This window comes from Pleuronectes platessa, chromosome 3, assembly GCF_947347685.1.
Source record: "Pleuronectes platessa chromosome 3, fPlePla1.1, whole genome shotgun sequence".
In the NCBI taxonomy this organism is placed as follows: domain Eukaryota; kingdom Metazoa; phylum Chordata; class Actinopteri; order Pleuronectiformes; family Pleuronectidae; genus Pleuronectes; species Pleuronectes platessa.
Window position 1 is genome coordinate 23,178,376 of NC_070628.1, and position 26,413 is coordinate 23,204,788.

A 26,413-nucleotide genomic window follows, 5' to 3' on the forward strand; every position below is an offset into this window, starting at 1 on the left:
AAATAATGAAAAAAAAAAACAGTAAAACACATGAAAGCTTTACTTTTCTACAGTAACATGGGACCAGGGGTGGATGTTCTCCACCATTCATCTTGATCTAATAAATATTTTTGAAAATTAAATTAAGTAATTACAGCAATACTCTTTTCTGAATAGGTGAAACTCTCAACTTTATACTTTACCCCCTGCATATCACAGTACTCATTGTGACATGTAGTTGCTCCACAACCAAGATTATATTTTGAATACTGTTGTTATTGTTACTGTCCGTCTTCTAAGCAGATATTTAAAAAAATAAATAAATAAAAAAAAACATTTCGGTAAAATAAAAAAAAGGAAATGGAACCAGATCAGATTTTGACCAGGTAGCTTCCACAATGAGACCATTAGTAAAGCCATTAAAGTATCTGCACTATCAAAGTAAACTGGTCGCTAACGTATTCTCCTGATGATTTTAATTTGGGCTTAAGGCTTCATTTCTGCCATTAAAACAAACAAAGACTAATGTCAGCGGCTTCTCATTCAAAATGAGACTAATTCACATTCAGCTCTCATAGGACGCCAATCACCAAATGTTACTGAGCCTGAGTCGGTTGATGGAACAGTTTGTGCAGACTAGAGGTTCATATCAGGGAAGACGCCTGATGTGACCCAGAGCACGCTGCAAGAAGGCAGTAAGAGTGAAGCGGCGACAAGGCCCCGGTGCACAGGAGGACATTAAAAAAACACAACCACGAGTGTCGAAAAAAAAAAAAAGAGACTGCTTCTGCCCTCATAGAGAAAATCACATCTTTGTTGTTGGGAATTCTCTTAAAGTGATAGAAGTAGTCAATTGAGAGCAGAGGCATATTTAGGATTTTTCTAAATAAAGGGGCCAATTATATATCCAACATCCATATTGTTAGTATTGTCCCTGGGTGACTAGTTTATTTATTTAATTAAAGACTACTGGCAGGATAGAGGCACCTCAGGGGCCACCCAGATTTTAAGTGAGGCTAGTGACCCCAGGCCCCGCCCCTAAATCCTCCCCTGGTTTAGTGTGAGGGGAGGACAGGATTGACATGCAGCACTGGGAGAGAGACGCGGTGAATCTATAGCTAATGACACACATATGAATGAGGTAGGTTTACCATTTGATGTGTATAGATATACTAATGCATACAAGGCATAGTGCAACTCTACATAATGAACACAAAGGTAAACACAGGCCCGATAAGCAATAGGGCTCTGAGATTAAAAGGGAGAGCAGATGAAAGAAACACGTCGTTCAAGATAAGCAGAGAGGAGGAAATAATAAACTGTGTTATTCTTTGCCTCCGAACCACTTCACACAGAGTTCTTGGAAATCTCACCACAATCTGGGAGAGACGTTTAAGTGTCGACAAGTGTTTTCAAAACGACGGAAACTGGACACAGGTCACAACTTCCCTCCACCACCACGCACACAATCACATCTGTCACGGTGAACTTTGACCTCCCACATTGCTCCAGGCTTCATCATGGTGCGGAGGCAGGGAAGCGACCTCGATGACCTGAACCCGCCTCTGCTCATTCTGCTCCGGCTGCAGTCTTCAATCTGAGGATCGGACGTGGGTTAGACTTTTATCTCCGTCTCATCTCTTTCAACAACACTGTTTCCCCCAAAATCATTGGATCTGAATCTTCTTCACGTTGGACAAAATACAGGTCACTGCTATAACGACTTAAAGACTTGACTCTGGGATGAACCAGTTGTTTGTTTTTGAATGGAACCAGGAGGAACTGAGTGGGATAAAACAATCAATGTACATGTGTGAGGCTCCCTCTAGTGGTCAAACTATGCTATTTATGCTGTTCATCCACTCAGATTCAGTTATGAAATGACACGCCCACACTGACTTACAAAACCCCAGTTCATATCCATTATAAAATTATTAGCTTATATATTAACCACCACAGTTGATTTCAGGTTGATACCAGATTGTGGCACAGAGGTAAATTGTAAAGTGGCTTTATTAACGGACATTTAATGCTAATTATATACAACAAGTGCTTAGAATAAACTTTAAAGTAAACATCTGTTGGAATAAAAAATAAAAAGAACAAAGATACATCAGACAAAAGTATTGTGTGCATAATGTTGATAACTTCACTTATGTATCAAACACATATTATAGGAGACAAGTCTACTTATTACAGACAGACAGACAGACAGAGAGACAGACAGACAGAGAGACAGACATACAGACAGACAAGTCTACTTATTATAGTAGACAGACAGACAGACAGACAGACAGGCAGACAGACACTGCTCCAAACACAACGGGGGTTTCCCCTTCCTGTGCACATCTTTAAATTACAGGAAAGCATTGACTTTTAATCATATTATTGTGACATATCATATCACTCATTCTCTCTAATAGAACTCGCAGAAAGCTCCCGGCAAACTTTGTAGAAGGGTTTCACATCACTGAGGCGATCATGTTTGAGTCAAATCAGTTCCCGTGCTGAGACGCTCCTTTTCCACATACAAGAACCGTGCACAGCTCGTTCACAGCCTTTTCACGTAGACAGGCGGAGTTAGCCATATTCCGTTTACAGCAGAGGGCCTATTCTTGTGCTTTTGTTCAAATGGATCAGCACCCTCGCCTGAATCCCAGCCCTCATTCAGTGAGTGACAGAGACACCTCCTTGTCAACATGTCGGCTCCTCTGTGGACTTTCAACACTGAATATAAAGTTTTATAACATGCATTCACATAAAGGCTCTTTCATTCAACAACAGCAGAAGGTAAACATCTGCTCTCTTCATTCACACAATTTTCAGTCGAGCTTATCAGACACCAAAGTTTAAGACATGTACATCTAAGAATAGTGAGGATCTCAAATAAACCAAAACAGAAATATCGTTATTATTACCACTTTTGCTCTGAGAGCTGAATACTGAAATGCATTAAATATTTTAGTTGATAAAATTACATTTAGTTAAATTAAAAGATTTAAATTCTCAGCTAGAGAACTACAGTACAGGAGTGGCGGGCGGGGGGGGGGGGGGTCACATTTGACCCAGATCTGTTCGGAAACGTTTACCGATCAGGTAACTATGAACATCCCAGAATAAGTCCTTCTCAGTAACTTTTCTTCATGGTGTTCAGTGTCGGTGAGAAACTCAGCAGCTCCTGTTACCCATCCAATAAATCACACACTGGAAGAAAAGGGTGGAAGCAGTGTCCCAGCGTGACGGCCTCACTCTGCAGCCACACAGCCTCATTCATCATGTTCCACTGTCCTGACACAGCAACGTTTCCTCAGACCAGCTGCTCCTCACGTCTGTAGCTGGCTGACGTGGATGAGTTCTTCCAGGGTGAACCGGGGGTTACAATTCACCACGTGATTTTCATGGGTAAGTGTGTTCATGGGTAAATGTGTCATGTTTTATCCAAACACTGTCAGAGATAAAGATCAGAGAATATCAAAATCTCATCTCAGGTTCTTCCTGGTGTCTCTTTTCTTTTCACACTCTTCACAGTCGTGAATATTGTGTGATGTGAAACATTTCAACGTAGCTCCCAGTGCAGACGACTTCACCCTCCCTCAGGTCATTATTTGGAGTCGGAGCTCTCAGGTTTCTTGGGCTTCTCAGTGGCGGAGCAGCTCATACTCTATCTGCTTTCCACTGACGACCACACAGTGAGCAGAGGATACACACACAACCACAGACAGGTTGTTGTTGCAGATGAGCACCTTGTCCGTCTCCCGGTTGTATTTCGAACCCGCAGTAGCTTCTCACTTGGAGTGGCGACCCTTGGCCGGAGCTCCGGGGCTGAGAGAAGAGCCAGTATGTTTCCCGTGGCTCCTCCAGTGCGGGCGCAGGACGAAGTCATAGTTGGCAGTGGTGCACATGGCGTAGAACACATTGGCTTTGTCGGGGATCTGGAGCTCTGAGGCAGAAAGAGAGATGAGGTGTTGAAATGAGTTTCCTCTTAGTCTACTTCTACCTCCCGTACTTCATCTCTAAGAATTATTATGAGGCGGGCAATTGTCTGAAATGTCTCCACTTTACCTCTGTTGGGAAAGAATGAGAGCCCAACTGAAGGCAGGGAGGAGCATTTGTTATTTTCTAGCTGACAGTATTTACGATTTTACAGGCAGTGTCGGTGAAGGAACGTATCATGGCTTCCTCTACAGTGGATCTCCTGCTGTTTATTATTAACACATTACAAAGAGGCCAAAACATTCCCTGCTTTAGAATAAAAAACTTGCCAGTAAATACAGTTTGAAGAAGTTATAAATACAGTACCTTTGGAGAATCCTACTCTAGAGAAAGAAGTGTTAAAGTCAATCGATTGTGAGCGGCTTATTGACCCGAGCAGATATTCACCTTTGCCGTTGTTGAGCATCTGGCAGAGGCTGAAGTCGTGGCAGCTGACATCCTCCATGTTGTGTTTTTCAATCGCTCTCTGAATCACATGAGGAGTGTGGTCCTGACTGGTCAGCTGGAGAGGACACATCACACTCACGGTAAATACCTTTCATTATGAGCTGAGGTCATTGACATACACAGCACATTCAGAAAGTCTCCACACCCCCTCAGCCTTTACACTTATTATTTCTTATGTTATGATTGTATATCCAGTTGTTGCTGAGTTATTCTGAGCACACACACACACACACACACACACACACACACACACACACACACACACACACACACACACACACACACACACACACACACACACACACACACACACACACACACACACACACACACACACACACACAAAGCAATATATAAATGACAGACCAGTTAAATCCTCAAAACTGGTTTAAAAAATGTATCCCAGAATGCTTTTCTCAACTACTGAGAGCCTCTTAAATCCGGCTCCAAACAGCCACGCTCTCATGACCCCAGAATCGAGTTTTTCTAAAGAAAACTGCCTGAACTGTGCTTAGGTGGACTGAAGCCTGAATACATACCAGACATGCTCAGGCCTTTATTAACTGTTCAAGAGTGAGGACGATGAAATACAGGGAGGTGCTGGTCCTCACCTTGGTAACATCCATGCTAAGGAGGTCGTGTTTTCCTCTGTGTTTGTTTGTTAATAGGATTTCACAAAAACTCAACCTACTCCCATGAAATTTGAAAAGACACGAACCAAAGAAGAACATATTATGTTTTGATGCAAATCCCGTTCAGTGTTTCTTTCCCCTTTAACATTCCGAGGCTGTCCTTGGTTTCGAGTGAAAGCCTTTTTATGGGACCAACATATTACCGACACTGTTTGGCCTCGGCAGAGGTATGTACTCCACTAGTGGATTACATCATCATTTGCTTATCCATCCTCTTTGTATAACTGTGTTTTTTATTGTATATTTAATAGAGATAACAGGATGTGGAAAGTTTCCAATTTTGTAATAAACCTGTGACAACACCAGTGTTACTGATTACCCAAGACAGACATTATACAATAGAAGAGATTGATCCGTTCAGTATGTGTGGAGCACTTTGATCTGTAATATTAGATTTCACTGCGGGCACTCTCCCTCTCAAAGGCAGGTGAGTGTGTGGAGATTCACAGAGATCTTGTCCTTCAGACCACATAGTTTGCATCGCAAATGTTATCAGGTTCCTTTTTCGGTATGTGCGTTAAATACTAAATGTTTCCAAATATTTCCAATAACTCATCACGTGATAAGATTCCTGTGACACGACTCTTCTCTGCTGCAGCACGGACATTCTTTTCAGCTATTTTTTGTTGTTGTTTTCAACTTATAATATTTAGCTTGCATTTTAAAACAGTTTTTTCTCAATAGATTAATGTTGGTGCGAAGGCTAAATCATGAAAATGGACCAAAGGGTGGTGCCAGTAGAGACTTTTGTCATCCAATCATTTGCTGGTTACATGACATTTGTTGAATGGATATTTAGCACCATCTACCTGTACTGAATATCATTACATTTTTTATACATTGAGTGACAGTGAAAATAAAGGAGATCTGTGTTAACTGATTATGTTGATACAAGATGAAGGATTCCTTCATAAATCCTGGTTTAAATCACTTTATAGTGTTTGCAAACGTCAGTACATATTGCTAAACTGTTAAGATTTATTATCTTGGACAAAATGCAATAGAAGAGTTGGTCAATAGTGACCTTGCTTTAAATGCTCTTGAGTGACAGGTCATTAACAAACACAAACCCCTCCCACTTCTGCTTTCTTTTTTTATTCTTCTGCTTTTTTTTTTTAGGAAGTGTCAAACTTAATTAGCAATCAACAGACAGAAAAAACAGAATTACAAAACCACTGCCCTCACCAGTATGCTCTTGTAGACGTTTCCATTGCTGACAGACTCCACACTGACCCTGATGATGCACGAGTCAGCGACCTGCTTGTTGTAGACGGGCAGCGAGGCCTGAGACGAGCAGCTGGATGAGGATGACGAGGACTCGGGGCTCAGCGCCAGAGAGGAGGAGCTGAGGTCCGGATGAGAGGAGCTGCAGGAGGAGGTGGAGAGGCTGGGAGAGGAGGAGGAGAAGTCCTCGGCCACGTCGAGAAGAGAACCGGACAGAGACTGAGGGGAGGACAGAGGAGAAAATATTCATATTTCGTTCCAGTTTCAAGCCAGTTTCGCAAATGTGTGAATCACCAACGTCCCTGCTGATCACAAACATATGAGACTGAAAGCTGTTGGTGTTTGTACCTTGAGTTTGAGTCTGAGGGGGGAAGGTTGAGGGGCGGAGAGCTCCTCCATGTCTGAACTGCTGGAGCCAGAGGACGACACACTGATCTGATCAGCATGGGTCTTCCTGATGGAGCTGTCACTGGCCGATCGCAACCTGCACACACAATTTATTTCACTGAATAGTAAAAATAAGTATGAAGAACCGCAAGTGCTCATCAATACAGTACATCTATCTGTGTTTAAAAATCTAAAACAATTCTGGTCCACAATTGTCTATAACGATGTGTTTTTTCATACAGACATTATTTACCACTACATTATTCTGAATAAATTGAAAGACATCCAGTTTTGACAGTTTTTATATAAAGGTGATCGCTCAGTCTTACGTGGCGAGCTTCCTCGTGATCAGACGACTGCTCCAGGAGTTGGGGGAACTGGGACACGGGTCAACTGGTGGCTCCAGGTCGCGGGACAGCTCATAGCTAGCAAAAGACAAAAAAACAGACTCTTAGATATGACACAATAGTGATGATTGTATTTATAGCTTATTGCAGGGGTGTGGGTGTGTGTCTCACCTCTCCTGGTCTGTGAGCAGGGTATGCGCCTGCAGCCAGGCTGTGATACGAGGGTTCACTGGGAGGCTGTAGTGGGAACAGGAAGCCTGAAGCTGTCGGATCTGGGAGAGAATCTCAAACTCCTGGAAAACAAACGAAGAACCAAACATGAAATCAAAGTGGAGTGTGTTGGTAGTCATTCATACAAATAACCACCAGGAGGAGACACATACCCGTCTGCGTTTCTCAAAGTTGATGAGTCCACCCTGTGAGAAGGAAAGAACAACCAGATCAATATGGCTTCAGGTGTGATAAAAAGATGAACTGCAAACAACAGCTTGGTCTGTGGGTGTGATGTGTTCTCACCTCCACTGTGTCAGTCAGTGCTGTGTCCAGCATGGTGAGGACGGTCAGGTATGTGCCCAGGTACGGCACAACTCCACTGCTCAGGTTCTGGGGACAATAATCAGACCATGAGTTTACAACTGGAAAAAAAATGGAATAAACATTTTACATTTTTTGTTTAATGTAATGCATTTGCAGGATGTTGCAGCTATGAGGGAAGCGATCTCCTAATTGATCACTCTTGGAGTAAGTCTGGGGTTAGGATTAGCAGTACAAAACGTACAAAATTATACTATTTTATTATTCAAATTCATTCATCCCCTTACCATCTGTCTGTTTTTGGACTGAACGCACTCCCTCTAACGCTCAGAAGGCTTCTGACGATAATTAGCTCCACAGGGAGGATTTTATTTTCACCTCGTACGCATGTTGGTTGGTTTGTATGTTTGTCATTTAGCAAAATTACACAAATACTAGAATAATTATCACAAAACTTAGCGGATCAGGTAAGAACCCTTTCAATTTGAATGAGGGGCAGATCAATGATTTGTTTTCTCACTTAAAAAAACAGCATTTATTTACACATGTTTATTTTCTACGTTTAAAGAAGTGGTTGCTTCCATCGGCATAGTAGTGAGAAGATAATGAGTGAAATTAAATTTTTCGGTGAACTATCCCTTTAAGTGAACTGTTGGAGGTATGCACTTTACTGAGTGAAATATTCTAATGTCTGATGTATTTGTCTCCACCCATGAAGACTGACTGATCCATCACCTAAAACAAATCATCTCAGGCTAAATGGAATTTCGGTCTCTACAACATTTTTTTTTTTACATCTAGAAGATGAAGTATCAATCAGTTACATCATATTTTATGAGGCAACGTGTGCATCACTACTGCCTATGGCCGTAGCCCTGGCTAGTGGAAAAGTCAAGCTAAACCACTGGGATTGAGCCAGATTCTTAGATTTAAGTAAGAAATAACAAAGTCCTTATATTAAATTGAGAAATGAGACTCTTGAGTCTGAGCAGACGATGTTACTGCCATCGCCCAATGTAATGATAATAAGATACAGAAATAAAACTGGTAGAGAAACACAGACTTATTAAAAGATTTTTTTAAATCATTCTTTAAACAGGGTGAAGATTTGGTTGTAAAACTTTTATACACAGCCCCAACCAGACTGAGTAAACCGGGAAGCCGTGGGAAACAATGCACGCACGTCAGCTTTTGTTTAAAGGAGAATACCAGCAGTGATACCAGTTCAGATTAAGGGTTGGGCGCTGTGAATTGGCACGTATGACAACGAGTACAATGAATCATTATGATGAACGATGGCATGGAGCAAGGGAGGGGTACGTGGGTGAGTAACAGATTTACGAACATCTGACACCAACCCTGTTAGACGAGTGGTTTCCTATTAAAAGAACAGATGGGAAACGAAGAGGAAACTGGGAGTGAACTGAAGTCTATTTAAGTAAAGTAAACCAGCTTGAGAACATGGGACTTTTAGAGAAGCACAAGTGATGACGCAGGCAGACACAAATATACCTCTTCCTTTCAGTTTTTACTGAATGGTGCAGCTGAAACAGTCACTTCACTTTGTTTGTCAAAACCTAAAACGGAGGAACCACAAGGTTTCTTCCAAACTAAAAGGTTATTTTTTCTTACCATCTGTTTGGACGTTGAGCAGAGGCGCGGTTTAGAGCCCGTGGTGACGCTGCTATCTGAGGGACTGTCATCCTGAAGGAAATGGAGGACAGTAATACAAGTATTTATAGAACAAACCAACAGAAATTCAGTGTCAGTATTAGAGAGCTTGGTGTGAGATGAAAACAACTTGGACACACAGGATAAATGGTTGCTGCTGGCTGTTGAAGTGTCGGGCAGTGTGACAACTATTGTTCAGAGCCGGTCCCGTCCACAAGGTTACAGTCTGTTGTGTTATTTATGCCCTGAGGTGTGTATTGTGTCAGACAAAATGTTCTAAATGAAATTAATAACTGCTTAATAACTCGGCTTATGTCCAGTTAGCTATTTCTATTAGTGTTGGGCACAAATAATGGCGTTTTTATAACTCTTTAGAGACTGGGCAGCTGATAAGAGAAATAATCACTAAACACACATTCATATCTACTGCTTTTACAGTGCTTTCCAGTGCGGACACAGTGCAGCAAGTGGCCTGGACACCAAACACACATCAAGTCTCATGAGTTAAGGTGACAAAAGCACACACACAAAAAAGATGAAATTAGACCATTAAGGACAACCAGTTAACTACTAGGCTATTGGTGTTTTCATTGCCGTTTGTTTGTCTGTTATTTAGCAGGATTACACAAAAACAATTCGACAGATTGTCACAAAACTTGGTGGAAGGATTCGGTATAGGTCAGAGAAGAGCCCATTCAATTTTGGTGCAGATCCGGATCAGGGGGCAAATCAGGGGGCAAATCCAGGATGATATTTATGAGTGTGTGAAATTTGGTTCAGATCCAAATAAAAGTCCTGATGTGAATTTAAATGAGGTTTCATAAGGACCCTTAGTGGAGGTTTGCATTCTATTTAGCGCTGTTCTAGTTTTGTCTTTAAAAGAAAAACCTTTTTTGAAAGCATCCTTATTGTCCGTCGTGTGTATAACACATTTCACAATACACTGAAGCTACAACTAACAATTGCTTTAAACTTTCTAGTATTCCTTTTCAATCAACAGATTGTGAATGCTATAAAATACCAGAAAATAGTGAAAAATGTCAACAGTGACATCAGATAAAGCTGCTGTTGATTCATAAATAAGCTCACATTTTCTTACTGCATATCATTCAATGGAGCAATTTAATCCACTTCAACAGATCTGGCCCTCGTTCATTAGACATGCTCTTACCTCCACGAGGATCTCTCTGGTGGTCAACACACAGTTCTCATCAGGAAAAGTGTCACACAGGTGTTCGAAGGTGGCCTTGCTCTCCCTGAAACCAAAACATGTTCAGTTTGTTACGACAGTTTCCTTACGACAAAATTCCACTTAAGAAAGGTTTCATGTAAAACTAGAAAGGCACTCAGGGAGCGCACACCTCATCACGCCATTTTAAAGAAAGTAAAAAACTAATTGGAGCCGCCATCTATCCTCATCTGCTCGAGATCCAACAGATTTCATTGGTCTTCCTCGGGTAATGCTCCACCCCTCCACAAACTTTAATGGGAATTATTTTTTCCGTTGTTTTGATTATCTTGCTAACAATCAAAAAAAAAAAGCTGATGTAAACATGACTTCATAGGCGGAGTAAATACAACAAACCTTTTTCTCAAGGCTAATAATACAATCCAGCCCTGGTCTGGAGTCAGTTAGGTCTCATAAAACATTCTGAGTGAAGTTTTGCAAACGTCTAGTGAATGTCCTGCTGTAAGAGACCTCTCGTACATCATCCAGAGTCTTTACTAGGGTGCTGGCAGGAGACACTCAGGACATTGTCTGCAGCAACTGACTCAGATATTTGTCCTTTTAAGCCCGTCTGGAGAATTTCAGGATATTAACCAGACTTCAGTGAATGTCTGAAAGCAGCTCTACTGACGACTATATCAAAGGTGATTTAATATAGTTTTTCTCTCGGCCAGTTTTCAGAAATATTTTTCATTTTGTGCCCTGAACACAGATTATTTAAAACAACTCTGTTCTCTATGTTCTCAGTAAAGCAACCCAGCAGAGTCTTGCAGTGGTTTGCTGACCTGCTGATGGCCGCCCAGGTCTTCTTGAGGCGATACACAGCGTTGGACTGCAGCGCTGACAGGATCGCCCTCAAGGAGGAGAAATTCTTCAACTCTCTACACTCCTACACAGACAGATAAAAAGGTTTTGTTATGCTTTTAAAAAAAAAACTACAGTCATTTATGTCAGTAACTTAAAATTACTCTCCACCCTGACCTGTGCAACAGTGATCCACCTCTCAATGATGGTTGCTCTGTGGGCAGGGCTGGCGCGCGTGCAGCGAGGTGAGCTCGGGGCCGTGGAGGGGTACAGGAAGGGAGAGGACGAGATGGGCGATGAGATGGGAGAGGAAGTGGGAGGGCTGGGTGAGGACGGACAGAGGAGTGAGGTGATGACACGGTTGGTGATGGCGTTGAACTGGAAGATGGTGGCGCGGACGGTGGGCGCCAAGTTTCTGCTTTCTTTCTTGTCACGCTGGGACCAGACGCAGCCCAGGCAGTGGAAGGGCACCACTCTGACAAACAGATCCTGAGGGAGAGACCAGGACAAGGACACACAGTGCGGGTTAGTGACCAGCTGTGACGCGGAAAACACCTTTCAGATGTTTGTAAATGAAACCTACAGCGTCCAGTCTGGTCAGCTGCTCCGATACTTCTGTAACAGGGAAGTCCATAAAGCTGTGTTTGTCCTCCTCCTTAGCGGACATGTCACCTCCGTCCTCCTCGTCCCCCGGATCCTGCTGCAATGATTTACCACCGTGATGTGACGCAGACCGGTTGCAATCTGTCACACACATAGAATCATAAATGATAATCAAACATGCTGCTCATGGAAACCTCACAAAACATTGACAAACAGGTAATGATGCATCACTTATGTGGGAGAGAAAATTGGTGCCAGTATATTTTTAAGTTTCATTTCACTGGATCATTTTAGCATATTGCGCCATGTAAAGCACATTTCTTTATTAATATACACTAGTGCAGTGCCTGTTCTAAATCTGTTTATTAAATCTCTGGAGCCACTTCAGAATTATTCCTTGTCATTAGTTAGTCCTCCTCAAACAGATTTACAATATTCGGTCACTTTTTTTTTTATTTGTGTGCAGAGCTGTTTATAGTCGATGATGCAGAGTGAAGTCAGAGGGGGTTCATTCTATCTTGTTTATCGGCGGTGAAGATTTTATGTTCAATGTTTTTTAATCAAATGCTTCAATCTTCAGACCCAATTTCACAACTTTTCAAATGAAAAGCTCTGTAGTCAAGCATGCTAACATTAGAAAGATGGCTCAGACACCTCGCAAATCCTCTCAGACTTATTTTTCAGTTACAGTAATGTTTTTTTTTTTTTTTTTACATTGTACAGCGTCTATTTCTCAGTAAATAAAAAAAAAAATCGAAGCAAAAAAAGATCAAACAAACAACTTTTAGGAACATATGCGACCATCTACGGAGTTTGGTCCTCCATCTTTTATTTTTGAGCTTTGGGCTCTTTAGACGTGAGCATAAATGCGATCTGATTGGCTAGTGCCTGTGCTATCGTATTTGCATGAAAGGTGCTGTGAACCGGTGCCCAGCTTGAGAGAGCTCCTGTGTGTAGCTGAATGTAAATGGCTAAGTGGTAAATGGTTTTGTATTTATATAGTGCTTTTCTAGTCTTGATGACCACTCAAAGCGCTTTACAGTACAGTTCTACATTCACCCATTCACACACACATTCATACAGTGCATCTATTTGCAGCACTTAGTTATTCTATGGGGGGCCATTCGGGGTTCAGCATCTTGCCCAAGGACACTTCGGCATGCAGATGGGTCAGACTGGGGATCGAACTACCCCTCAGCCACAGCCGCCCACTGTGCATTGCTGACTGAAAGATAACGTCTTCTGCCTCAATTTATCCGTTCGCTACAATATGATGGATTCATGTCAATGTGTATCTAAAGACAATATATACAATTTTGGTTCTGAAGACATGAATTTTGTGGAGAAAAAAAATTTGAAAAAAAAAAATATATATATATAAAAAATGTTCTTATCATCCCAAAATCTCGTGACCCCCCTGTTGAAGACCACCGATTTAATGTATTGAGCTTCTAAATCGTTCCAAACTCAGCACTGGACTTTCTTGGACAATTTACAATATCCTTGCAAAGTGTGAAGCTGATTAGATGAATGCTTTTCAAGATATGCATTCCACACACAGACAGAGACTTCTGTGAAATGTTTGTGCATATACAGTTTATGTATAATCATGATTTAAATCTGCTAATTTAAATATATCAACGTGTAAATAAAGTGAAAATGTTCCTGCAATAATGACAATGTTTATCTGAAAACTACATTTTTGGTATTTGTGCCATTAAAGCAACAACTCTTACCACAATTATATTGTTAATTTGTTTTATAACATGGTAGCAGAACTTTAATCGTGCTTAAACATTGGTGCCTGTGCTATATAACTATCAACCTCTGTAACACCAGTGCTATGTGCTTAACATGTTTATGTACAGCCCTGATCCTTGTTCACAGCCAGAGTCGTTCCACTGTTCAGCTCAAGAGTCGATTACAGTGAACAGCTTGAATATTGAGACACTGAGTTGCTTTAAATGCTAGATGAAGTTTTTTCTCTCCATGCTATCTCTTACACATAATGCACACATCATGTATCGACAATACACATGCACAGCCACCACCATCACCAGCACGTCATGCACTGTGGTGGCAGGAGATAAACAGACAATACGTAAGTGCACCTCCCATCATCCTGTATACCTTGTTCCTGGAGCCTCTTGAGCAGGCTCTCAGCAGTCTGAGCCAGACGTCTGAAGCAGAGGCGATGCTTCAAGTGCCCACAAATCAGCCTGAGGGCCTGGTAGTTGGGGGGTTCATGGAAGTCTTCGCTGTAGTCCTCCAGCCACAGCCGAATCACTGGGGGTAAGGTACTGAGGGGGAGGAAGGGGAGGTTAGTTGATTTTACAGAAAGTAGAATCAAACGAGGCAAAACTCGATAAACACTTTAGGTGCTGGATAGAGGTGCCACAAAATCGGAAGACCTGAATGTCAACACACTACTTGGTTCATAGACGGTTAAATATATGATCTGAAGCTTTTACTACATTGGATTGAAGGCAAAACTTGATGAATCTCACCTGCGAGGGCAGACAGTGTTATCCAGGTTGGCGATTGAGTCGTCTCTGTGGGAAAGGAGAACACAGTTATCGAAGGGCCTCATTCACCAATATCTTCTTCGTGGGTTAGGGTTAGTTTTCTTACGCATTCTTATACTGCTTGTTTAATTGTTCTCATCTGTGATCTTATATTGATGAATGCCCTGTCTCCGTAAGTTAAAAGTGTGTGAATTCAGACACTGTAAAGAACATTTAAGAAGCTTGAAATGATTGAACGTAAATCTAAAGATGCTGCCGCACCGGACTCAAACCATGAAAAAAATTTAAAAAAATTAGTGTCAGCACTGAACATAAAATACCACCAAAACAAAACGATAATTGGAATGTAGACACACGTTCAGTGAAGCTGTATCCGGAGAAAGTCACATATCTGAAGTAAAAAAAAGTTTGATCGCCGATTTGAAGCTGAATATTGTCAAACACGAAACAATATTCTGTTCTTACAAAAGAACAAATCCCAGATAAGAAAAACATTGGTGAACGTCAGAATCTTCATAAAAACTGCATAGGGGTTTAAAGATTTCTTTTCTCTCTTGAGAACGGTTGGTGAACGAGGCCCAATGAACTGGGAACTAAATATCAGTGGTGGGACAACACTGAGACATGGTGACAGAAAACATCCTTGAGTGGAAAATATGTCCCTGAACTGATGGTCTCCAGCAGCTCATCCTGTGGAAATGTCCTGCAACATGTTAAATCCCAACAGAGACACTGAGGCCTTGTAATAAATTCTGGAGAGTAAAACAGACAAATGTAACCTACGGGTATTAATAAAAGAATAAATATGCTTTAGAACTGGAGCTGGGTTAGGGATAGTCAATACTATCAATAATCAATGCAATATCATTTTCATATATAGCAATATTATTGATTAACATATTGCTTATACATTGTGTAGTGAGGAGGTATAACACATAATATAAATACCTCAGATCTGTTTGTTTAGCTGTTTATCAAGTCTTTGTCATTCTCTTCTCATAAAGAAGAGTTTTCAACCCGAATCTATATCCACGAGCAAAATCTTTCATTAATGTGATAATTATTGATACCGACTGAAATCTTTTATCAGTCCAGAACATTAAGGACAAGTCAAGAAAAAAGTAAATTACAAACAGGGAGGTTTAGAACAGTTACTGCACTAGTTAAATCAAATGTGACAAAACAACCTAAATTTTGAAGTCTCTGTGTGTGTGCAATGTGCCCAATCGGAGCAGATTATTGAGCATGTTTGGAAGTTATAAGCTAATGACAATTATTAACATTAAAATCAAATAGTACCTATCAAGTGACAGTACAGGTGGTTTAAAAAACTAAATGTTTCAAGTACAAAATCCTACTAGTCGAAGGAGGAAAAAAAACACTTCCCGAGTTATCCTGAGGCTGACCTCACAGGAAACCTGTTGCCACCAGCACCAGAGATATGAGGGCGACTGTTTGACACAATACAACAACTCTACAGAACAGTTTTATAATGGGAAGTAATTTGCAGCACAATAAGCAAAGATGAGCTTTGAAGAACAGACAAAGGACTGAGTTCGGTGGCTTGTCTCCCACACAGAGGATTAATGACAGAGGAGTCTTGCTACGTCTAACTCTAACATGTATCAGTTGCAGAAAGGACGTTCCTGTAGGTCATTTGTCAATCAAATCAATTCTCGATGCCAGAGATATAAAATCCACTGTGCTGGGCGTGGTGGGCGTAGCCATGGCCATTCAGGAATGGAACAAATCTCCCGGGGGGCTTTGATGAGCTCATGACAATAATACCTGTCAAACTTGCAGAGCGTCAACAGAGACTCACTTGGAGAACAGCCGAGGCTACGTCAAAGAAGGTGTTACATTTCTATTTTTGGAGATTGATGTGACCATGTGGCATGCTGTAGAACTTGGTTTTGCATACAGTATGCTCTACTTATGTCTGCACCTTTTTAAAAAAAGTATCACACACCAGAACAGGTATGTCTGCTGCAGAGAACACAGACCGAGAACATGCTGGGGGGAGATCTGTAAAGTACGTTTGCATAGAAAACACAGTGGCAGTAACAGCTACCATAGATATCCCTCATTTGTGCACAAACACTGGCAGATCTGGTTTCAGATATTTCACACCGTTATAATTGAATGACCTACAATCCAGCCTCCAACTACAGTTTTTTATCTGACGTTATTCTATGATTCTTGTAATTTTTTCTATTTATTCCTTGTGGCGTCCTCCCTCTTTTTTTCTATGTTCTCGAGACTGATTAAAGATTAAAAAGACAGATTTTTTTCTTTTCTTATTTTCAGTTTCACCAAGCCTGGCATCATCAGACCATTTTCAATTTCCAAAGGCGTTGTCAACAGTCGCAGAGCAGAGGAACAACCAGTCAGAGTAACAAAACAACAACAACAACAGAAAGATTTGAACACACTACAGTGTAAAAGTTTCTTGTTCTTCTATCATAGAAAATATAGGCTCCCAGGCTCAAGTATTAAGTTAGTTTAAATCCGTCACATTGTAAAAACTATTTTACCATTATTACTGTTTTATTAACTTTTTTTCCTTGATAATATTTATCCTAAATCCATATGGCTTAGCCTTCTGTATAGATTTTCCTGAGCACAACATTTTAAAGTCAACTGCACTTAGTCACTCTAGTCATTTAGGCTAGACATTTTGAAAACAGTTAGCTGGTTTAGTTTGAAGGTAATAAAATCCTCCATAAAACGAAATGTTTTATTATATTTTCACACTTAATGTGTATATAAGTGGATTTTGTCAATTTATAAAAGAGCCAGGTATCAATTTCCCTGTTTCCAGTCTCCATGCTAAGCTAAGCTAACATATGTGGCTTATAGAATGAATATGAATGGAACTAATGTTCTCATGGGACTCTTCTCATCTGGAAAACTGAGCAGATCCGTCGGAGTCAAATGTAAACAGTGACCTTACATGTGGGTTTTCTGAGCAGCTGACTGCTTCCTCTGGTTTTTGTTGCCATACGTCTCAATTCAACACATTTCTGTACAGCGCCTCAGTGTGGACAGTTTCTCACCTCTGAAACAGCAGCTCGATGAGGGTGCTGGTTGAGGTGAAGGCCCTGTAGGTGGAGAGGAACACACGGGTGAAGTCGGGCTCCTGGTGGTCAGGGTCCAGCAGGTGGGTGACCAGGCGCTCCAGGGTGGCGGCCTTCAGTCGGCGCACCTTCACCGTGTGGTACTGGACGAAGCTGAAGGCCGTCGCCAGCTCTGCCGTTTCGGAATTCGGCTGAACGGGCTCCCTGCGGAGCGTGATGCCAAACAAGGCCCCGTCCTCCTCCTCCTCCCCCCACTCCTGCACCGGGTCCTGAAGGGGAGAACGCAAGGTCATCAAGATCTGGCAAATGTCCCATGCAAATACTTGACATTGCCTTTTTTTTTATGATAATGTTATTATTAATGATAAAATAGACGACTACGTAACACACTTAAGAGCTTGTCACAAAAACATCATGGAAAAACACAAATTCTCTGACCTTTATAGTGGAAACCTATAGCAGCGGTGCACTGTTTCATTCTCCATGTGATCTTAATTTGTGCAGATATGCGAAGGCTAAACTAAGGATCCTCTGTATGTTTCAAACTTCACTGTACTTAGTAACTACAACTATATCTTTCTAAACAGCCATGGAGCTCAACATGATCTACTCCACTGAATTACTGCGACAATCTCACATATCTGCAGCAAATACCTCATGACAAATGCAATAAGCCTTCAAACTGAGCAATTTCATTCAAAAAGGGTCAAACCCAGCATCAATTAACCTCCTTCTTCAGCTTCTGCTGGTAACCCAGTTTATGACGTAGACATGACACCCGGACCCGTGAGTTGGCAAAGAGTCATTCACTTCCTTATGTGTTCATATAAACAAACAGGGGGAGAATTTATTGAACCCTGACCCAGTTTTTTTCTTAATTCAGTTCTATCTTCGTACTTGATACAGACAACAGCAGCCATACATTTCCCCTCTATGTGTTATTGTCTTTGTTAGCTATTTCACTGCCTCTGGACAAAGTGAATGATCAGGGTAACTACAAATTAAATGGTGTGAAAGATTATACGGCAGAATTTGTCATATTCTCACGGTATTGTTAAAATGCGCTGAAAAGGTTAAAAATGTAAATTAAATTATATATTTATTCAAAAAGAAATAACGTCATATCAAACTTGCAACGTTAACATTAAAGAAGGCAAGTCAATTTCATTTTTAAAGCACATTTCATACAGAGGTAGATTTAACCTATTACATTGCTAAAGCAGTCATTTAAGCACATCATGATAATGCTGAAGACAGCAAATAAAAAATAGTTGTTTTCCAAAATTAAGTTCCCCTGACAACTGACACCGAATTAGACTGACTCAAGATTTGTGTTCCACCATTTCCTGAACTTCAGACAAACACAAGCAATTGTGTAACAAAGTTACACTGGAAAATCCAACTGGTTTAATAAGCAGTGTTTTCTAAACCATTGTTGATGATGGGGAGTATCAACCGAATCACTGCAGCATTTGTAGATGATTAAAAATATTGAAATGGTAAATCTAACCATCGGAACGTGTATCACAGTTTAACATGCAACCATTTCATCCTTTTGGAAGATTATAATGTCACGATGTTTATTAGAGGTTCAGCTCCACTACAGCAACTGCCATCACTTAAAAATCATCACTACAGCAGCCCATTGATGTGTGTATGTTTGAGCTGCCTTCGGTGAGGATAGGTTTTGGTTCATAAGGTTAGGGGGAAACATAAATGTACGTGGAAAACTCTGATACAACACTGAAGCCTGATGCAGCTGTTTACAGTGAGTCGATATTATTTAGGCCAACTCTGAGCCATTGGTGTTACAAGCTGGTCTGACAGCTAGAAACCAGCAGGCACATCTGGTTGGTTGACCAGCTACACTGAAATGACAGGTTGTTGGTTTCAAAGATGTAACATTTCCACACTATTACACACCAGGCCAGAATGTGGCCTGAGCTGATTTTTACTGACATTATCTGCCAACATTTCTTGGGCATAAACTTTTGCACCAGATCCAGTACTTTCAGAGGGTGGTGTCCACCAATCACAATTCAAGCTGGACCAATTACAATTACTGCTATAAAACAGAAAAACTACACCCACAGATAAAGTTTGTTGGCAGAACTTTTTCATTTGTCATAACACGTCTCTGCAGATTATGATTTATGTAACGACTTAAATTTCTTACACAACTATAACTACCATGTTTTTTCATCAAAAAAATATTTGTCAAAATGGTAAATGGAACACACATCCTTGCCATTTTCATAAGATAATCTTAAGTATATCATATCTTACAGTCATGGCAAATATTGATCATTTTTCACTTATATTTTAGCAGAAAAGAATGGAGAAAACAAATACCTCCGGATGACAGTTTCTTTCATATTCATACCATTGATGATGATGAGCGCTTATATTCAGTTATGAACAAGAACTGCGAGATAGATTGATACTGAAACACCACGTGACAAGTTCCAGGACGATAGACACAAGAGAATAAATGCAAATCCTGCATGACATGTAACTGAAAAGGATTCATCTAAAAAAGAAATTATTATCATAATTATTATTATTATTAACGACAAGTTAAGGTTAAAGAAAGTAATTAAACAGAGCAAATTTTATAAGAAATAAGTTACATTTACATGTCTTGACATGCGTCTTTGATTTTGTACATCTAATCCATATCAGTAGGCAAAATAAGTAATACAAATATTTTTATAAAAATAAACAATTTAAATCAAATTCTAACCATCATTGGGGTAGGATTAATTGTAGTACTGTTGGATCCGACTGCAGGAAGTTTTAATCAAGGTGAGCCTCATAATAATAATAATATGAATATATGGGCAGTGTCAGTGAACGTCCCAGGAGCCAGGCTGAGAAGTTGTTGTCAAAATGGAACATGCTGCTGGTCACAATATCTGCCTGTCACCCCACATCCAGCAAGTAGTCACAGCCCAGGAATGAGTCTCTAGCGCTGGACCGCCATAGGAAACAATGCGTCCACACAGACAAGTGCGATTTGTCACAGAAGCATCAAACAAAAGAAGCAGCCAGTGTGTGAAAACACCTGATGTCACATGACAGAAACTCCAGTCTAAAACCAGTGGGCTGACAACCCGACACACTGGAGCATCTCAGACCAGCACTATGTCCACGAACTGGGGACCGGTCAGACAAATAGGTCCACGTGTGGCTGACAACTAAACCGGGAATACAGATGAAAAAGACTTCGTAATGACTCCGGGTGTCTGGTCGAGGACAGCCCGCCGCATGACGGAGAATCTGGAGAAACCTACCATAGATAAGTTCCATCTCCCCATGTTAACCTGGCGAGGCGCTGAATCCCTGTGGCGCGTTTGCGGTCCCGCAGCTGTATGAGGCGGACAGATGTGCGGGGCTCCGGTCAGGAGGTCGGCTCCGTCCTCACACACTTTGCTACACACTTTGCTACACACTCCTTCATCTCTGTCACTCCATGTCGTGTCCAGAAGCTGCAGCGGAGCAGCGACTGAGACAAGACGAGTCAGCTAGAGCCGAATGATCGGTATGCGGCGGGGGCGGGGCCAACTAGGCAGGTGTGGGGCGGGGTTAGCCGTATGAGCGAATGAGAATTAGAGGATAAGAACACTTCAAAAAGTAAACAAACACGAGGATATAACTGAGAAATAATTGGTAATGTCACTGCTGATTAAACGGATTCCCAATTATTCAACTGTACATTGATTTTATTTCATTTATTTAATTTATTTGACAGGGACAATGCTCAATAAAGGGATCGTTCGCCTCAAAATGAAAATCCCCTCATTATTTACTTAGCACTATGCCGATGCAGGGGTGGGTGAAATGGTTTAGTCCACACAACACTTTTAGAGTTCCAGGGGTAAATAGTGTTACAGCCAAATCCAATAAGATTCAAGTAAATGGTGACCACTTCTTCAAACGTAAAAAACTACAGGAAAAAACACACAACATGCCTCCATATTGCGCCTCAGCTGCGATCCAAGTGTTCAGGAGCCCTGACATTCAAATTCAACTTGAAACAGCATCATTTAAAAGTATCATTTACAAGTTTTCAATGTCCTGATCTCGTCCTCTGGAGCAGCGCTCGCGTGTGGATCACAGAGGACATTTAGCTTAAAAACAAAGTGTAAATGACCTCGTTTCAAATCGAACTTGAATGTCGGGGCTCGCGGACACTTGGATGACCCCACAGGAGCAGTATGGAGGCATTTTCAGTTTTTTCTTGATATTTAGCTGTACTTTGCAAAAACTATTCAACCGATGTCCATCAAATTTTGTGGAGGACCTGGGAAAGAATCAATTAAACCTTCATAAAGATCCAGGAAAGTTTTTTCACTTTCTTTTAAATTGAAACACAGGGCGTTTTTCAACATTTTGGTAGATTTTGTCCGAGAATAATTCATGCGTTTTAATCGGAGGGAAATCCGGCAATGGAAGGAAATGTGTGCAATTTGGCTGGTGCAGATACAAATAAAAATCCAGGACATTTTTCAATGTCTTTAACATTGTAAGTTAAGGAATTTTCAAAATTTTTGAGAATCTCTCAAGAAATAAAACAAAGATCTTAATGAAAAAATCTGGCATGTGTAGAGGGCTCATATCTATGACCAGGTGAAATTTGGTGTGGATCAATATAATGTGTATGTACAATATGATGATGAAGAGGCAGTGGTATGCACTCTATAAAAGTGGTTCTAGATGTATAAACAGTATCTGTCCTCACGATAGAAAACAATATAGACTTTAATGAGATGAATTTAGAAATGATCTAATTTTCTCAGATTCTCTCTCTGAACAGGCTCCACATTCTAACAGGCGATGCATATTTTCAGCTCTATAAAAGCACCAGAGATACTTTTACAGGAAGAGATCAAATGTAAGATACCAAAAGAAGACTTAAAGCCAACATTCACATGCGAGGTGTTTCAGCACCTCTGCCTTGAACAAAAATCCAGTCGGGACGGTTTTGTCCTCTTGGGCGTTTGAGCCTGATCATACCACATACCTCACGAAACAGGTCTGCTCTCTGAAATAGGTCACCTCAACTTTGTGACTACTAGAAAAGCAGAAATCTGGGAAAATGATTAAAATCGAGAGCTGAAAACACATTTCCCTCATAGACTCAAATTGTAATTGATGAGAGGCTAAATATTATAGTAACACTGACAAGAAGAGCTGATGGGACGTGATAGCTCCAAGAGAATAAAGAGCTTTTTGTTTCTCTAATGAGTTTCTGTCTCTCTCCGAACTGAACATCCACCCTCACTCTCCCACGTATGCCCCGTACCACCCAGTCTCTCGGAGGCAGAACAAAAGAGCGGAGAGAAAGCGCTATGCGGCAGCGACCTCAATTACTACTGATTAGACACATGAATGGGTGATGTGGTGGCAGGCAGGGCACAAACAAGAGCATGACTAAACCCCCTGGATTAGTCATTAAGGAGAATGTCCATACATGATGATTTCCCTAAAACGTAAAATGGCCAAAAAGGCTTTTTGAATCGTGGAAATACAGTTAACGCTGCAAACTTCCTGGAGAGTCTGTTCAGATTCCTCCTTGGAGTCGTTTAACAGTCGCTATGATCGAGGACCCCTCGAGTGGAGAAAGGTCCAGCTGAGTGGGAGCGATAGTGGAGGTTCCCACGACACAGAACATATGACGCGGCTGTTCTGCCACAGATACAGATCGAGTGATACTGATACACCAGCAGTCGAATCAGCCTCGTGACTCATAAATCCTAGAGAACGTGGTTAACCTCATCTCTGAAGAGTTAAGCTAAGAGGTAGTGTAACAAATACCACCCCAACATACATACAGGTTTCTTGTGTTTGTTTGTCAGTGAACCAATAAGTCAGGTGAGCAGGAAATCAAACACTCTTCTTGAAACTCAATTAATCTTTTCAGTCAATTGTTAAGGACAAATGTGAGACATCAGGTGCAGAGCCGCACTGAACTTTACTCACAAATAAAAAAAAACACGAACCCTCGCTCACACTCGGCTTTTGTCGGCAGTGTGAATGGATTCAATCCGCATTCACTTCCGGATCGAATGACTGTGCAATTAACAAGGGTTTTTATCGGCTCCAGCTCAGATCGACATTGATGGAAGCATTACACATGGGTGAAAGCGCTAAATTGGCAAGACAGCAAAGTGTTAGAGCCGCTAAGTTGTCGGTACATTTGTGACATCAAACACGTCGAACTGGTGCAAAAAAACCCAGAAAGGAATATCCTCTATTGGCAATAGGAAAAGAGTCAGTCTCCTTTTTACTGGGTTGAGCTGCATTTAAAAGATTGTGTATCTGCTAATTTTGGTGTAAAGATGTGTAAGCGAGAGGAGGGCTTCTCCAGGGGCCTTTCATGTGAGGCAGAAAAGAAAAGAAAAGGTATCAAAAGCAGATGTGTTCAGAGGTAGGATAAGAGATTGTTCAGAGGTATTTTGGTAGATTTAGGTGAATTTGTTTACCCAGAGTCAGACACTGATGATTGTTTTTTTTAGATAGACCTACTAGTACCTCTTTTCCGACAAAATTAGCAGATATTCGTGTTTTTTTTTTACAGTCACCAATAACTCACCTCATACTGTGCATCAGTGTCTATCAACTGGAAGCTCCTCAGCCACACACCAGGCTCAGAGTCCATGTGCACGTCCACACAGGGATTGGTCCGGAGCGACAGCAGCTTCCTCATCCTGCCCATCCGGCCCATTTTGCTGCGGAGGCTGCGGGGCTCCCCTCCATCACCGCCTCCAAACACCGGAAGAATGATCCTCATCTCCCCGGCTCTGTGTCACACCACGGGCCCACGCGCTTCGTCAGATCTCTCCCACACCTGCTGCCTCATCTGTGCCAGAGAGGAGAGCTTGAGGACAGTTTCCTCATACCATCATTTTACTGTAATCCTCTCTTTACTGCAAACAGCAACGTACTCAAATCTCCTGTTTCCAGTCATGTGAAGTCCATGAGACAAAAAGAACAGCTCTATAACCAGGGTCAGTGGTCGTTCAATAAGAACGTCTCATGATCACATTTACCACAGTAGCACAGAAATCAGGTTAATGCCTCAGATCAACTCAATTCATTAACGGCAGCAGCAGCAGCGACCCACTATGAGTTAAGTGACTTTAACTCACTGACCCTTCATAAAGAAAAGGTCAATTTAAACTACACCACAGAGAAAACATACAACCAGCAAAGACCAAATCTGTCTTCATGAATTGACAACAGGGTAACATTAATAATTAGGGGAATCTTTAACTGGCATCTTAATCCGTTAATGAAAATATAAAAAATATTATGAGAGATCACTTTCTGGTCGATGTTCCACGTACTGAAAAAATATTTATTATAAATAATATATTTTCCATATTATCCAATTTGCTATACGAAGCACATACGTCTCATTACTTCTTTTAAATCAATCCTGAGAAAAATAAGATGACAACTCTTTATTGATGTGAATAATTCTTAAATCACAGCAGCCGAGCAAGTTAAATACAGGTACAAATATATATTATACAACTATTAAAACTATACTTTGTATGAAGTCAGAAAGCACATAGAACAGTCACTTAACTGTAATGGTTCCTCAGTTGAAGCAGCATGTTGGAGAATCCTGGTGAAGAGCACGGTCAGAGCTGTATTACTCCACAACACTATATTGTTATTGATGCAGAGACTAATGTGAAACCACAGGATCGAGTCTGAGGCAAAAGACACTGAGAGAGAACTGCCTCTGCTTTGTGTTTGTGGGTGGACGATGATGATGATGATGATGATGCTCCTCTGTGGGCTGTCTGTTAACGCGCAGGGAAGTGTGCGCGTGTGTGCGCGCGTGCATGCACGTGTGTTGGAATGTTCTCGTTGACTAGATGCAATCTGAGAAAGATCTTTATCTCAACTCTGTTGTATTGAACAGCCCATGGTTCCAAGTGGCTGCCCCGCCTCCTCCTCCTCCTCCTCCTCATTAGACAACACATGTGGACGCTCTGATCCGGATTAAAAACGTGGAGAGTCATCCAGGATCATCCCTGTCACACGTTGTAGTGTGACTCTGATGTGAATGTCAGTGACTTGTTGATATTCAGTTTGTTGGTTGTAAACTGATGTTTCTTACCTGTGTTTTGTGTTGGAATAAACAGCTCCTGACCAGCTGATCGCACAACACCATGATGGCTGGACGATATGAACTCACACAGACATGTTAGATCGACTCACTGTTCGAGCAGATGAGGAACACGCTGTCACGCTGCTGGCTCCCATTCAAACTCAGCACCAAGGCAGCGCAGCTCCGCCCCCTCTCTCTGATTGGTCGATGGAAAAAACGCCAATTACGCGTTTGTTTACCTCTTCAATGCATATGCACCATACAGACTGGTCTGCACTGTGTGTATGTAGGTCAGACAGTGTCTCCCATTATGGAGGCTCTATAATGAACAAAAAAATACCTCTGCAGTGCCCCAACAAAGTCCCCTTGTGAAACCACAAAGAATGAATTCTATGGATCTGGATTTTTTTTAAACAGATATGCACGAAATTACACACAATCATATCAGTGCCCTAAACATGTATGATTGTTTTTCATCAAGATCCACGGACTGCTCTCTGAGAAATCTATGAAAAGAAAAAGACCATTCCTGGATCTGCACCAAAATTTAATTTGTTTTTTCCCACAACAAATTTTCCTGCTAATGTGTCCAGTAGTTTTTGCACAATATTTCTAATAATGCCGATAATGAGTAGAGATGAAAACATAACTTCCTTGGTGGATAGTGATGTTAATTTATCCAGTATTTTATGCGGATGACACTATTTTGTACTGTACTACGGATACTGCACCTTCTGTGTTAATCTCTTCAACACTGCTTCACTGATTTACAAGTTG

The 26,413-nt window shown here is 41.2% G+C and overlaps 1 protein-coding gene and 1 long non-coding RNA gene across 5 annotated transcripts; one reads left to right on the forward strand and one right to left on the reverse strand.

The window, feature by feature from the left end:
* Positions 1–2,707: 2,707 nt before the first annotated feature.
* Positions 2,708–25,279, reverse strand: rgl3a (ral guanine nucleotide dissociation stimulator-like 3a). 2 transcript variants are annotated; one of them, XM_053419374.1, is made up of 18 exons: positions 25,106–25,279; positions 24,107–24,373; positions 17,491–17,780; positions 14,417–14,461; positions 14,040–14,209; positions 11,890–12,050; positions 11,484–11,795; positions 11,288–11,391; positions 10,446–10,530; positions 9,236–9,307; positions 7,586–7,672; positions 7,453–7,485; positions 7,241–7,362; positions 7,052–7,147; positions 6,684–6,819; positions 6,297–6,554; positions 4,360–4,474; positions 2,708–3,919 (listed from the first exon to the last, which is right to left on the reverse strand). In XM_053419374.1, exons 2-18 carry the CDS (start codon positions 24,302–24,304, stop codon positions 3,765–3,767), a joined length of 2,439 nt encoding a protein of 812 aa, XP_053275349.1. In that variant the 5' UTR covers positions 24,305–24,373; positions 25,106–25,279; the 3' UTR covers positions 2,708–3,764. The 2 variants fall into 2 exon arrangements, with proteins under 2 accessions (XP_053275349.1, XP_053275350.1); XM_053419375.1 differs by lacking the exons at positions 24,107–24,373; positions 25,106–25,279 and adding an exon at positions 20,805–21,000.
* LOC128437287 (uncharacterized) lies at positions 8,811–13,566 on the forward strand. Of its 3 annotated transcripts, XR_008338187.1 has the most exons (5): positions 8,811–8,927; positions 9,713–9,783; positions 11,069–11,146; positions 11,250–11,411; positions 11,495–13,566. It is a non-coding gene; the product is annotated as an uncharacterized LOC128437287 (long non-coding RNA). The 3 variants fall into 3 exon arrangements; XR_008338186.1 differs by having other exon boundaries at positions 11,250–13,566; XR_008338188.1 differs by lacking the exon at positions 8,811–8,927 and adding an exon at positions 9,108–9,524 and having other exon boundaries at positions 11,250–13,566.
* Positions 25,280–26,413: the final 1,134 nt, after the last annotated feature.

Excerpts from the sequence above, each read along its gene's own strand:
- rgl3a (XM_053419374.1), bottom strand. The coding sequence starts at position 24,304 with ATGAGGATCATTCTTCCGGTGTTTGGAGGCGGTGATGGAGGGGAGCCC. Across the intron at positions 11,796-11,889 it reads AGCTGACCAGACTGGACGCT|GATCTGTTTGTCAGAGTGGT; the intron begins GTAGGTTTCATT and ends TCTCTCCCTCAG. Across the intron at positions 11,392-11,483 it reads GGTGGATCACTGTTGCACAG|GAGTGTAGAGAGTTGAAGAA; the intron begins GTCAGGGTGGAG and ends CTGTCTGTGTAG.